Below are 13,407 nucleotides of genomic sequence, written 5' to 3'. Positions count from 1 at the left end.
AAGGGGTACAACAAAAGGGGTATTTCTCAAAAATTCTCTAAGATCAAACCTTTTGAGTATCTCGATCCTTTAAGTGATAAACAAAAAACAATTAAATAAAAACGTGGATAATTTCGAAGCAAATAATAATCATTTGTATTTTATTTTTTCATACGTTAAAAACTGTTTCATTTTAATAATACTCTACCCTATATATATAAAATGTTTCAAACCCTAAGATAGACACCAAATCTCAAATAACCTTTCCTCCCATTTTTCCCAATGATTAACTTGTCGAAAGAAACGAGAAGAAAACGAAGATTGATTCGTGAAGGAAAACAAAAGATTGATCATGATGTACGTACAGAGCTGATCTTTACGATCTCTCGAGTGTTCACAGCTGATGACGACAAAGATGTTTTGAAACTGAACTATGGCTTTAACCGCTATATGGTTATGGCATGGACAGACGAGACAGAAGAGTACATAACAAGAGTGGTAAGGGGTTTCACAAACCAATATGTAATGTTTAATGAAGAACTTGTGATTCCTTTAGATTCTCCTAGACGTTATCTTTACATTGAATTGGCTAGAGGATTCTCGTCGCGTGAACCTTCCACATCTACCAATATTGTTGTAAAGGGTCGTGCAAAAATTCGATTGCCTCCTCTAAACAGCAACTTTGGTGAGATCTCCGGTGTTGTCGATCTCGTTGGTTTGGACAGTGATCGATCATGTGTCGTTATAGGAGCCCTAAAATATTCTATGAGACTTCATAGGTTTGTGGTACTATGAATATTTATCATCACTTTTTCTTGTTGATTGAAGGAATCATGGTTTTAATTTCAGTTTCTAATTATTATTTTTTCATTTTGGTTATTATTCTGGTCTTAATTAATTACTCAGAATTTTTTTTTTAATATATATAACTTCCCGTTGATTTGATATAATATCATTCTTTTGTTGAAGATTTATCCTATCTATTCGTTATATATATTATCTGCACTCAAAATATATCTTTTTTTTTTTTTAATTCAAAAGAGATACCGATCGATTCATATATGTGACAACTTAGCAAATACATCAATAACTTAGTACACTGACCACAGCTACACATACAAATACAGATATTATTTACGATCAAATATAATCTATAAAATTTGGCAAACCATATACAACTCTTGCATTGAAATTCATATTCGTGGTAGGGTTCTTCATCTAATTTAGAAAGCATGCAAAATTCGTTATGAAGCATTTAGCTTTGTGCGGAATATGTATATTCGTTATGTCGCTGAGTTTATGAAGCATAATATGAATTATGTCTAGTGTTTAATTTAAGAGAATTTAAGAATCTAAAAGTATTAATATGATGAAGATTTAGACTTATCAATTGTTAGAATAACTAATTGAATTGTGTCTAGAAACTTACAATTAAAGCCCTAGTCTTGATAATCATCAACCACGGTTTTCTCGATCATTTTCTATATTGAGCCGTTTGTTCGTTTTAAGGTGACTTTAATTTAATTAGGGCCAAACTTAATTTAATACAAACCAAATCTCACTCAAACACAACGACGTGGGACATACGTTAGAGATGACGTGAAGACTTAAAAGAAGTTGGAGATAAGTGGATCCTACTTTTTTCCCAGTGTAATAAGTCCAATATGACTCAAAGTCGTCAAGAGACACTAATCGAATCATAGCCTCGTCTCTTTCAACCTCAACTTAGAACGATCCACAAACAATACACACACACACACAAAACAAAAAGTATAAATAAAGTGTATAAACTCAAAGCACTAAAAATAATTAGTAACTAAATAATTACATTAAATATAACAAGCAAGGTATCCGAATTTTCTATTTGCTTTGCTACTTTGTTTTTTCTTTTTCGTTTGGCAAAACTAAAATCTTTTATATGTTTCAGCTGCATGTTATAATTAAACACTCTTCGAATATAAATTACTACGGCACTACAGTATAACGTGGATCAATATATGCATATAGGCATTGTATTACTTATATGTGACAATAAGACCAAAGAGTTTTAGATATTTTTTTATGGATGGGTTTTAAATGGAATGAGACATTAGATTAACCGGTTAGTTTAACACAAAGAAGAGGTCTTTATCTAAAACCTTCAACATCAAAGTTCGTAAATTTCCATAATCGTATTTGAGCAAGAAGAAGAAAGTTGAAAATTTTCTCAAAGAAAACAAAAAAGAAAGGCAAAACACGAACCCCATATTTATCTGTCTTTTGTCTTTATCAGAGAATTTAAAGAAAAAGAAAAGGAAAAAAAGGAAAAACTAAAAATATAGATTATACTATTCTTTACCAAAATTCATAAACCTAAAAATCTTTGTATAACCCTAATAAGACAGAGATAGTAAGAAAGAACTAAAATATTTTGCTTCGTCTTTGTATTTTGAATTAATTCTCAGCCATCGCCGCCGTTTACGGCGGTGCAAAAGATGAAGAACCGTAGGAAACGCGGCGGTTTAAACGGTGGAGACGTCGTTGTTTCGTGGAGAAGATTCTTCCAGTTCGTTGCTTTGTTCGTCTTCTCCTTCCTTATCTTCTCTGCTTTGTTCGTCTTCTTAGGTAATCAAAAAATTAATCAAAAGACAGTTTTACGTGGTTCTGAACCGGCGGCGGTTAAGGTGGCCACGATCCATGAAGCAGTTGTGTTTCCCGACCAAACCTTGATTTTCCTAAACTACCCTCCTTCTTCTCGTTTATTAACAAAAGAGGACCTCTTTTGCGTATTCTCCGACGTAAAAGATTCATCTAAGTCATATAAAGAGCTTCCCTTCGCCGTGGAAATCGACGACAATGGTCGTCAGATCGTACGGTGTTCCGCCGTGCCACGTGGTAGTACCGTATCCCTCGCCGTCTCGAGATGGTCGGTGGGTGATAATAACCTCCTCGTAGAAACCACACACCGGTGGGATTGGCTTGTCTACGACGCCGTGATCGACGACGACAATTCCACGGTGGTTTTTGTCAAGGGCTTAAATCTACGGCCAGGAAAGGTTGCCGACGTGTCGAGGTATGAGTGCGTCTACGGTTGGGATTTAGCAAAGCCTAAACTTTTGCTTAGGACACAAGTTATCTCTGCGGCCCAAGAGATCGTGAGATGTAAAACCCCACTAACAGTTTTAGAAGGTCCAAGAACGGCCCAACCCGTGAAAGTATCTGTGAGAATCAAAGGAAGTGGGATGCTTCCTTCTGTTGCCCACCCGATCAAACGTCCGGGTCGGGTCAAAGATTCGAAACCGTTTGAGACGTGCGTTTGCACCATGACGCGGAACGCAGCAAACGTTTTGAGAGAATGGGTGATGTACCACGGCGGAATCGGCGTTCAACGGTGGTTCATCTACGACAACAACAGCGACGACGACATTGTTGCCGAGATCAAGCATCTAGAAAACCGCGGTTACAACGTCTCGAGACATTTTTGGCCGTGGATCAAAACGCAAGAAGCCGGATTCGCCAATTGCGCGATTCGAGCAAAAAGCGATTGCGATTTGGTCGCGTTTATCGACGTCGACGAGTTCTTCTACATCCCGTCCGGTCAAACCTTAACCGACGTAATCAGACACCACAAAACAGCAGGACCATTGTCGTCGTCCGGCGAGATCGGTGAAATTCGAACGCCGTGTCATAGTTTCGGACCGTCGGGACTTAGAGATCCACCGCGTGACGGAGTCACGACGGCGTACACGTGTCGTATGTCGTTGCCGGAGAGGCACAAGAGCATAATTAGACCGGAGTCGCTAAACGCGACGCTGATAAACGTCGTGCACCATTTTCATTTGAGAGAAGGATTCGCGTTTGCCGACGTGGACAAGGGTACGATGGTGATTAACCATTATAAGTATCAGGTTTGGGATGTGTTCAAGGAGAAGTTTAAAAGGAGAGTGGCGACTTACGTGGCGGATTGGCAAAACGAAGAGAACGTCGGGTCGAAGGATCGGGCACCCGGTTTAGGAACCCGACCCGTTGAACCGTCTGATTGGGCGGAGCGGTTTTGTGAGGTGAATGACACTGGACTTCGGGATTGGGTGTTGGAAAATTACAGGGAACGTAAAACGCAGCGTTTAGTGTGGGAGAGAGAAGGGAGGAGAGTGGAAGATGAAGTTATAGTTCAAATGGGCTCGTGGGCTGATAAAAGGATTGGTCGGAAGAGGAAAAAACAATTGAAAGCCCAATAGGTTTTTTGTTTTAAATTTTCCATCGGTGAAAATAACAATGTAGAAATGATTTGTAAATAACGATTTGCTTCCCGTGGAAAAATAAAATAAAAAACAAATTTTATACAGATTTATTTATTTATTTTTGTTTTAACAAGAAAAAAAACATGGTGATGGTGATTATGATAATCAACTTATGATTGTCATAATATGGTGTACACTAACTAATCATCACTGTAATGTCATTAGTCGGCGTTTTGTTTCCCACATGGCTGAGCATAATGCAGCTTTCATTTTCTTGCAAAACCAAAAACACCTTTTCTATTATTTATTTTTTTACATTCATTCTTGATTATACTAAAATTTGTTATGCATGATTTAACTTATTGTAAAACTAAATCCGTAATGAACGTGATTATCTTCACTAACGTCACTATTTAGCTCACTTCTTCTTATTTACTCTCTTAGTATATTTAAACATGTACACGTATGTATAATTGTATTCTAGAATTTTTCCTAACTAAAAAGAATTGGCTTCACGTCTTTTTATTCTATTGCTTAACACAATCGAGATTTTAATTTTATATAATCCATAATTTTATTATATAATTTAGGAATAGTAAATGCTATATGATTCCCATAATTAAAGGTTAAATTGTTTTTGTGAAGCTAATGTTTACCTTACCTTCATTGCTTACTTACCCCATAAGAAGCCCATAAACAATAACATTCACTTTTAAAAACTTTAAACAAAGATTACAAAACTTCAATAAAACCCCATTTAAAACTTTCTGATTCTTCAAAATATTTACAACTTTTCTTTTTTTAAAAAATTTAATAAATAATTGGCCAATTATAGGAACGTGATAGACAGAATCAAATATAATCTTAAACAGCTGTCTTGATTAATGCATCAAAAGCCGGGGCCAATTCAACAAAATAAATAGAAACCAAAAATGAAAAATCTTATTTTTAGACTCAAAAAGAAAACAGTAATTTTTTAATTTTATTTTTTAAAGATATTGCAATTAATTTGCAATAAAATCATAGAAATATAAAAAAGTTTTTATTTTATTTTTCTCTCTATATAAACAAATCTCCACAATCCTATGAACACAACAAACACCACAAATCTTTTTTCTCACTTTCATCAGAACCAAAACTCATAACACAACAACGTTTTTGAGACATCTAACAATGATGATGATGAAGAAGATGTTTATTCAGATCGCTGTGGTTTGTCTACTGGCGACGATGGCCGTAGTCTCCGCCCACGATGGTCACCACCATGCTCCGGCTCCAGCACCAGGACCTACATCCAGCTCAACCGTTGTTTCCGCCACTAATATGTTCACCGTCTTGGCTGTTGCTGCCGTGGCTCTCTTCGTTGGTTCCAACCACTAAGTTTGTGGTTCATTACTTTCGTTGTTTTGGTTCAATTTCTTTTTTTTTTTCTTTTTTGATTAAAACTTCTCATTTGTTATAATGTTTATTTGATGATTTCATGAATAAATAACTCTTTTGAACGTGTTTTTTATATTTGTGGGATATGTGTAGATTTGGAATTCCAAATCTGTTTCTTAGGAAACGATTAAGCCACCGTTTAATTTTGCTACAAGATCTTCAAAAAAACAATTGGAATCTGTTATGAAAATACTTTTCATCAAAAGTTTTGTCTATACATTTTTTTTTTTTTAAATCCAAAAATATAACGAAAATCTTAAGTTTAATACTCCTCCCGTTTACGAGTTTGTTTTCAATGTTACTAAGCAGTATTAATTAAGGAGTACAAATAGTAAATTATAGTTCTTAGTTTTATTTTTTTTGGTAAAATCAAATGAAAATTTTGATAATTGGTAGTAATAACTAATAAGTACCAAAATATTATGATAAACAAATGAATCGTAGATTAAACTATTCTTCTCTATTTTCTTTACATCTAAAAAAAATAAAACAAAACAATCAAATCTGTATTTTGTTAGAAAGCCAAATATTAGAGAGCATTGCTTCTACCTGAGCTAGAGGTTTTTTACACACACTTGACACACAAAACAAATAGCCTTCCTCAAGAGTTCTTCATTACCAGCAAATCCAAGATAAATTAAGAAGGCCTTGTTAATTGGCAAATAACTGAAACTCCCTTTGTCTGAGACCAAGAGGCTTCAAATTCCCTAAGAAGAGAGTTGTTGAAGAACACACGTGTTCATAGTTTTTGTCTGATTCACGGCTGCTTCCTAATGCTCCATTAAAGCGGCTTCAGTTTCTGACAGAGGAGCTGCAAAAGGTAAGTGAATGGGTTAATAAACTTAATGAACTCTGTGAATGGCCCCAAATGTCAGATCCTAGATGCTGTAATTGTGCCATCTACGCATAATTTAGAGAAAATCTACATCTATGCCATTTCTAGTGCGTCCTTTCTATATAGATGATTAGATTATCATTAAACATATGTGACTATGAGGATAATTAACGTACCTAACAAGTCTTCATAGGCATCTGATAATAGGGACGAGTCCATTAGTAAAGGAGGGGAAAATACTTGATCATCAACGTCGTAAAATGATTGTTGTGCATCAGAAGCTACACTGTTTGATCCAACAACCGAGAGAAACCCATTACCGTTATCGTAATCTTTGAATGAATCTAGATCATCATACGTGTCAGGTATATCGCTGTACTTGCTTGGCGCGAAGCTATCAGGAACATTATGTTCAAGAAACGAAGGCTCGCTCAGAGAGGTAAGTGCCCTCGAGCCTCTGAGAGGTAGGCCTTTAGAGTCTGATGGAAAACGGGAAAAGCCAGTTGCAGAAAGAGGTACAAAATAATGCTCGGAGCCCTCATCTGATTGACTGTCCCGTGATGATCCTGCTGAAGAAGGAATCAATAATGCCGCTTCCCTCACAGATTTTTTCAGGTTTTGGACAAAAGAGCTGCTAGTATCTGAACCAAAATCAGAGTTTAAATTTGAATTAGAAGAAAACACATACTGTGATCACGTAAATGAACAACATTCTCTGACAAACCGATTTGACGAAAATGAGGCAGTCATAGATTAGTTAGAACTGGAATAGGCCTAGAATTGATGATTGACATCAAAACTAAAAGCGTGGAAATTTTACATCAGCAATTATATGTTTCGTTTTTATAGCGAAGGTAGTTATCATTTATGTAACATACCAGTTGGCAAGTTGTCTGGTCGAGCATTTGATAGTGCTTGGTCTGTAGAGTTCTTCTCAGACAAGCTTTCCATTTTATTGACCTGCAAAGCCATAGTCTGTCGCTTTTGTGCATTTCCACCTTTACCAGAAGAAGTAGGAGTGGAGCTAAATAACTGAGGAAGCTTTAATGTAGGACTAGCTGAGACCTTCTCGAGCTGAACATTAGACATTGTCGAGGTCAGCTCAGTAACATCATTGGATACACCTTCCTGTATCATAAGGAAAAAAGGTACATGAGCGTCTCAATAAAATTCTGCATCGGAAGATAATGTTAATTAAGTCATCCATTGTTACCATAATTCTCCCACTGCCCTGAGATTGTAAAAGTGAAGATGCTTGCCCATTACTTCTCGTAACTGGAGGTAAGGTCGGGGGAAGACTATTAACCTTCTCAGTACATTCTGATATGGACTTTTGTATGGCTGGAGAAACCTCCTTCAATTGGTTGATAAGTACCTGCATATAGTATGCCATCAACAGTACGAACATAGAGAGATTCAACCAGTAACTAAAATTTTGTGTGTATGCTCCAAGAGATCCTACAAATATCGTGGTAATATAAATGATCTCGCAACTTTTGATACTCTCCCAAGACAAGCTGAATCATAATAACCACAATCATAATGGAACTTCAGGGATCTCCTATTAAACAAAATGCCTTGCTTTAAACAAAATATAATTGTTAGGAAAGCAGAATTTTTTTAACAAAAATTGATACTGATGTGGGTTTTATCTATAAGCTTTGAGCATTTGACTTCCACAGTTGGCCAAAAGCGAAATCTAAACAAGGGAGCAAACAAGCTTACAAATTTACCTGAAAGCTAGCTAAATGTTGTTGATGTTCAGTCAAAGTTGCAGCCAATGATTCAACATGCCCACTTGTACCACCATCATTCGCAGTCCGTAAAATATCTGGACCATCCCCGTCATTTGCTTTAGCCTAGAAACATATACAGATGCTAAGTATAAATCCGTGGAACTAAACTCACAGAAAACAGAATGTAGAACATTAAAGCATTGCATGCCATCATGTAATTAATGAGAATGTAAAACATACTTCAGGGAAAAAAATCCCATACAACTCATGAGAAGACATACCAGAAGCAGAGACTGTTTATGAATACGCTGTAATGCATGTGTCCAGCGCCTTATGACTTCTGCTACATCGACTGTCTGGTTGATTTTTCCACCTCTATCATCTACTCGAGAAAGTGTTTCATCACTTGCTTGTGAGCTGGCTGATTCAAAACTGTCTACTAAAGAGTGGTCATTCATGTTTGCATATGATCCATCACTTAGTTCCTTGTCATCCGCAAGTGAAAAAGCTGAATCATCTGAATGGGCAGAGAGTAGTTCTGCACGAGGAACTTGAGAACTCTGATCCATCGCTGCAAGTAGGGCCGAACCTGAAATTCGGTATCTATAGATCAAAGAAAACCAGATGTCAGTAAATGGGTAAGTGGAATTCAGGCTGTATTTTTTACAAGAAGCCAGTTACCTATGCTCCCTGTGAGCTATCAAATCCTCAATGGGACCTGACGCAAGAACCTCGTGTTGACCTGAAGATAGTGACAAAAAAAACAAAAATATAAGCTATATAACACCTGTGTAATTCATAAAATGAGTACTTATCTCTTTATTGACTCTTCAAAACAAACAGAACACTAGAACAGCATAAAACCTTACCTTTACGAGCCATTATAGAATCCCATAACCGAGTTCCCTTTGAAACTAGATGAGAATTCTGACTGGAGCTAGACACAAGGTCATCCCATACTTCTCCTTCCTGCTTCACTTTGTTTCTCAAGTCATTAAGTTTCTCAAGTTCCTGTTGCAGGTAAGCCTGATGCAAACAAAACGTGAAATGAAATGCATCAATACAAGCCAATTATAATCAGACGAGACAATTGGTTACCTCTCACCAAAAAAAATAACGTCTTACCTCTTCAGCACAGAGACCACGGAATTCTGCAGTCATCTCATGGGCTAAATTAGACCACATGGCTTGTCTTTGTACAGCAGTCTCGGCATTTTTCAGAAACCGACGACGCTCAAGCACAATCCGGGCCTGAAAATCCATTTACACGCACAATTCTATGTTACCCCGTGCACCAGTCAACAAGGTTCACATAAACCAATGAAAGTATAACACACAATCTTGAAGGTGATACTTTTGGTACTACCTTAGTTACAGGAAGCAGAGTAGCTGCATGTGAGAAGGATACGTCTGTTAGAGAAGAAGGCAGAGGATTAGAAGCCACATCAGCAGGAAACGTCCGCCTATGAACCTCTCTTAATGCATGTAGTGAAAGTTGCCATAAGAGCTCCACAAATCTGCACTCAAACAAGAGGTACCACATATACATATTAGATCACATGTAGCAGAAATGGCTAACTAAGTAGAGAAATTATGCCTAAATATTCCCAACGAATACGACGCAGAAATGACTAATTAGTTGGTCATTATCAAGCACTGGAAAGAAACCTCAAATGGAACATAAACATAAGCATCACAATAGCGTGACCTCAACCAACCTTGGTCCACAGCAAGTGGCTAGTGATGAAACCCTCGAATTACTCCTTGGTAATGCCCCTTGTGATTCAAGCTCGCTTATAATCGCTTGAACAACCTTCAGATACATAATTCTAGTGTTAAGTAAACTATGAATTCAGCCAAAAAAACAAATTGCTCACAAACACCAAAGAAACATGATTTCTCAACTCCTTTACCTTACGGAAATCGCGAGATTGAGCCGAATCGAAAATTGGCCAAACCTTATCAAAATCCTGAGAGATCAAGACAAAACCAAAATCAAACGAATGATTCCAAAATCGTGCAAAACCCAGAATTCCAAAACCAATTTCGTAACGAGTGAGCCGAGAGAGAGAGAGAGAGAGATGGAGAGAAAGGGATAGAGTGAAGATAGAAATCGTACCTTTGCAGACTGAGCAGGGCCACGAAGAGAGGAGAGGATGAAGTAGAGAAGCTGTTCTCCGAGCTTTGGATTGGAATGGCGAAATAACCCGACCCGAGGCGTGCCATTGGAGGCTCCGAGTCCGATCACGTTCGGATCCAAACCTAAAAGCAAACAGTTTGTGTACATTGCACTCTCGAGCTCAAGTTCTCTCTCCTTTTCTCTGTCCATCGTCATCACCGTCGTCGCCTCCGATCTTCTTCTCTCCTCTTCAATTTTTCCTTTTCGATTTTTTTTTCCCCTTTTAATTGAATCTCGATCGAAATGTGTTGTTTCCGGCGACTTTTTAAATTTTAATCCCTTAGCATATTTATTTTTGCAGATATTGCCCCTATGTTTTATAAAGATCTCAACTTTACATCAAAATTCAAAAGTAAGTGACATTTGAACCAGCGTCATCAAATGAAACAAGTATGAGTAGGAAACAAATAGAGTGGAATTGGATGGAGCAAAAATACATGTGATAAACAGTGGTCATTGTAGTGCAAATACAATAGTTACAAATTTTAACTAATTTTTTTAATTTTTTAAAAACTAAAAATATTTTTTACAAATACAATTACAACGGATGATATTATATATATATTTCATAAATTAGTCTATATATATAGTTAGACAAACAACACGAAAAGAAGATATATATATATTATAAATGTCCTTTGTAAATATATAAATTATATTTTATGTTTTGTAAATACATAAATTATATTTTACCTATTCACAAACTAAACATATTGTGACACTGTAATTTATATATATTTATATATATATATAATAGTATATATGGGATTAGTGAAAATTTGGTTTTTAACTACGACATTTCCCAAGAAGATAAAAATTAGGAGATGTCGGAAACAAAAAATTTATAAACTATTCATTTTTGAAAAAGAAAAAAAAAGAAGATATTTATAAAGACGAATAGTAAAGGGAGTATAACGTGAGCTTTAAAAACTAGAATACCAATCTTGTAAAATACTTTGGACTTTATCCCGACGACACGTCAGTTAAAACCATAGGCATTTTCAAATGAGGACGAGAGGCTAACGCTAATGTACGCCTACGGCATTGTCAACAAATCACAACAAGCCACGTCACAAATGTTTCGCCATATCTGGTTTTTTTCTTTTAAAAAAAAAAACTCAAATGTTAGAAATTAAACCGGACACAACCGTGAAAGCAAATTTGTCCCTGTTAACCAATTTCGAGTATTAGGGGGTGTTATTCAACCTTGTATTTTAATTGATTTGGATGTATTTCAAAATCTAGCGTTATTTAACGATGTATTTTAAAAACCACAATAAAATCTGCTGTTATTGGATTTAACATTTGTTGGATGTATTTTAAAATATTTTAAAACAAGCGTTATTCAATTTTCAATGGATTTTGTTTTCTTTAAGATTTTAATGTATTTTACATCTAAAACACGTACAAACACAATCCTAACACTTTTCAAAGGATTTCATCTCTTTCATACCAAATCCATCTTAATTGTATTTAAAGGCTATTGAACTTTAAAATCCACCTGTAATTAAAATCCCTTAAAATTCTCCATCCAATAACACCCCCTTAATGACTTAAAACAGTTTTGTAAACTCCTAAACAGCCCCAAAAATAAGAAAAAGTTTAATAACAACAATTGGGTTACTTGAAACATTGCGAGTTTGATTATTAATGTAATTAGATGATACTACTGGATTTACTAATACTGCCAATAAGGAGATATAATAATTTTGTATTGTTACTAGACAAGATTTAAATATAAGAAACTGTAGAGTTGTACGCGTTTTTGTTGTTATTAAATTTTCGCATTATCGGTCCAACGGTCGGCTTTTGTAAATCTTGTGTATTGTATTTATATATATATATATATATATATATATATATATATATATATATGTTAATAATCTCTTATCCATGATCCTTGAATTTGAAGTTTTGAACCAAAGCAAACAAACACATTTGTCCGACCATTCCTTAAATTTAAAAATATCGTTGCATCTTCTTTATAATAATTTTATACATATGCCAAAACATTGGCGTATACGATAATTATATCTTAGATCTCTTCGTTCGTTGTGTATATATAAAGACAAAAAGAAGTCTTATACTCAGTTCTTATTTACAGTTAAAGACTTAAAGGTTTTCTTTTAGGTATATTAATTTGAAGCACTAAAGCTAGTTGATTTATAATACTCAACAAGGACCACAATGTAGCTTAGAAGCAAATCAAGGTTATATATAGGAAACAATCAACATAATAAATGTCAAATATTATCACAGTTTGTTAACCACAATAGAATGATATTAACAAACCGAAATACACACGTATCTTTAAGTTTGCCTACTTATTATATGGATTAGATGATTCTACAAACTCTTTATTCATCACAAAGGTAATTAATATACTGTGTATATATATATATATATATATATATATATATATTATTAATCGCCCCGAAAAAAACCAAAATAATAGTTCGCATATATCAATCAAACCATGTATGTGTAGATGAAAATGAAAAAATATATTAAAGGAACTTCAAGATGCATAACAAGTAGTACTTGTCAAGTACTTAGGCCTAAGATTTGTATCAAGCTAAGATTTGTATCAAGCTAAATATATTGAAACTATATATTGAGTAAATGTGTTTAGAAATTGAAGTGACGTGACCTCTACTCTATTAATAGGTTGGTCAATACAATTGGTATACATATGGATGCCGCGCTTTGGTGCATTCTACTCAATTGCCATAAGCAAACACAAAAGTGAATGTGGATTAAAATCACCACATATAGTTTGCTTACAATATTGCATAGCTCTCACAACTTCTGACGTGGTGTCGTGGTGACGTGAGTGTTAAGCATCTCATATTAAAAACAGAAAGGAAACAAAAGGAGCACAAGAGAGAAGTACGTAACCTTAATTATCTTATTCTTACGTTGGTGATGAGACTGATCTGAAACTGAAAGAGATGTGTCTTTTGTTTATTTAGCCAATCCTATTCTTACTTTTGAAGATCCTAGCTAATCCATGAGATT

The 13,407-nt window shown here is 35.3% G+C and overlaps 4 protein-coding genes across 4 annotated transcripts; 3 read left to right on the top strand and 1 right to left on the bottom strand.

Moving 5' to 3' along the window:
- The first annotated feature begins 261 nt into the window (after positions 1-261).
- Positions 262-774, top strand: LOC17880634. The gene has a single exon (XM_006285888.1). The coding sequence runs from the start codon at positions 262-264 to the stop codon at positions 772-774; it is 513 nt and encodes a 170-aa protein (XP_006285950.1).
- Positions 775-2,311: 1,537 nt separating this feature from the next.
- Positions 2,312-4,307, top strand: LOC17880778 (glycosyltransferase family 92 protein RCOM_0530710). Its single transcript, XM_006285154.2, has one exon. The coding sequence runs from the start codon at positions 2,454-2,456 to the stop codon at positions 4,194-4,196; it is 1,743 nt and encodes a 580-aa protein (XP_006285216.1). The 5' UTR covers positions 2,312-2,453; the 3' UTR covers positions 4,197-4,307.
- Positions 4,308-5,274: 967 nt separating this feature from the next.
- Positions 5,275-5,712, top strand: LOC17879877 (arabinogalactan peptide 24). Its single transcript, XM_006285682.2, has one exon. It carries the CDS (start codon positions 5,373-5,375, stop codon positions 5,577-5,579), a length of 207 nt encoding a protein of 68 aa, XP_006285744.1. The 5' UTR covers positions 5,275-5,372; the 3' UTR covers positions 5,580-5,712.
- A 323-nt stretch (positions 5,713-6,035) lies between these two features.
- Positions 6,036-10,600, bottom strand: LOC17877903 (AUGMIN subunit 6). The gene is made up of 13 exons (XM_006283130.2): positions 10,330-10,600; positions 10,124-10,180; positions 9,929-10,023; positions 9,577-9,727; positions 9,336-9,461; positions 9,080-9,236; positions 8,892-8,952; positions 8,492-8,813; positions 8,208-8,333; positions 7,688-7,849; positions 7,353-7,602; positions 6,651-7,115; positions 6,036-6,450 (listed from the first exon to the last, which is right to left on the bottom strand). Exons 1-13 carry the CDS (start codon positions 10,543-10,545, stop codon positions 6,410-6,412), a joined length of 2,229 nt encoding a protein of 742 aa, XP_006283192.1. The 5' UTR covers positions 10,546-10,600; the 3' UTR covers positions 6,036-6,409.
- Between the last annotated feature and the right edge of the window lie 2,807 nt (positions 10,601-13,407).

This window comes from Capsella rubella, unplaced genomic scaffold (assembly GCF_000375325.1).
Source record: "Capsella rubella cultivar Monte Gargano unplaced genomic scaffold, Caprub1_0 scaffold_7, whole genome shotgun sequence".
Classification (NCBI taxonomy): Eukaryota; Viridiplantae; Streptophyta; class Magnoliopsida; order Brassicales; family Brassicaceae; genus Capsella; species Capsella rubella.
The sequence above is the reverse complement of the archived record's forward strand: the minus strand, read 5'-3'. Positions and strand labels throughout refer to the sequence as shown.

What these genes read in the sequence shown, in the direction of transcription:
- LOC17880634 (XM_006285888.1), top strand. Translation starts at nt 262, where the DNA reads ATGATTAACTTGTCGAAAGAAACGAGAAGAAAACGAAGATTGATTCGT.
- LOC17880778 (XM_006285154.2), top strand. Translation starts at nt 2,454, where the DNA reads ATGAAGAACCGTAGGAAACGCGGCGGTTTAAACGGTGGAGACGTCGTT.
- LOC17879877 (XM_006285682.2), top strand. Translation starts at nt 5,373, where the DNA reads ATGATGATGATGAAGAAGATGTTTATTCAGATCGCTGTGGTTTGTCTA.
- LOC17877903 (XM_006283130.2), bottom strand. Translation starts at nt 10,545, where the DNA reads ATGACGATGGACAGAGAAAAGGAGAGAGAACTTGAGCTCGAGAGTGCA. An exon ending in ATAGCTCACAGGGAGCATAG is followed by an intron (nt 8,814 to 8,891) that starts GTAACTGGCTTC and finishes TTTGATCTATAG; the next exon opens with ATACCGAATTTCAGGTTCGG. An exon ending in AGGGCAGTGGGAGAATTATG is followed by an intron (nt 7,603 to 7,687) that starts GTAACAATGGAT and finishes CTTATGATACAG; the next exon opens with GAAGGTGTATCCAATGATGT.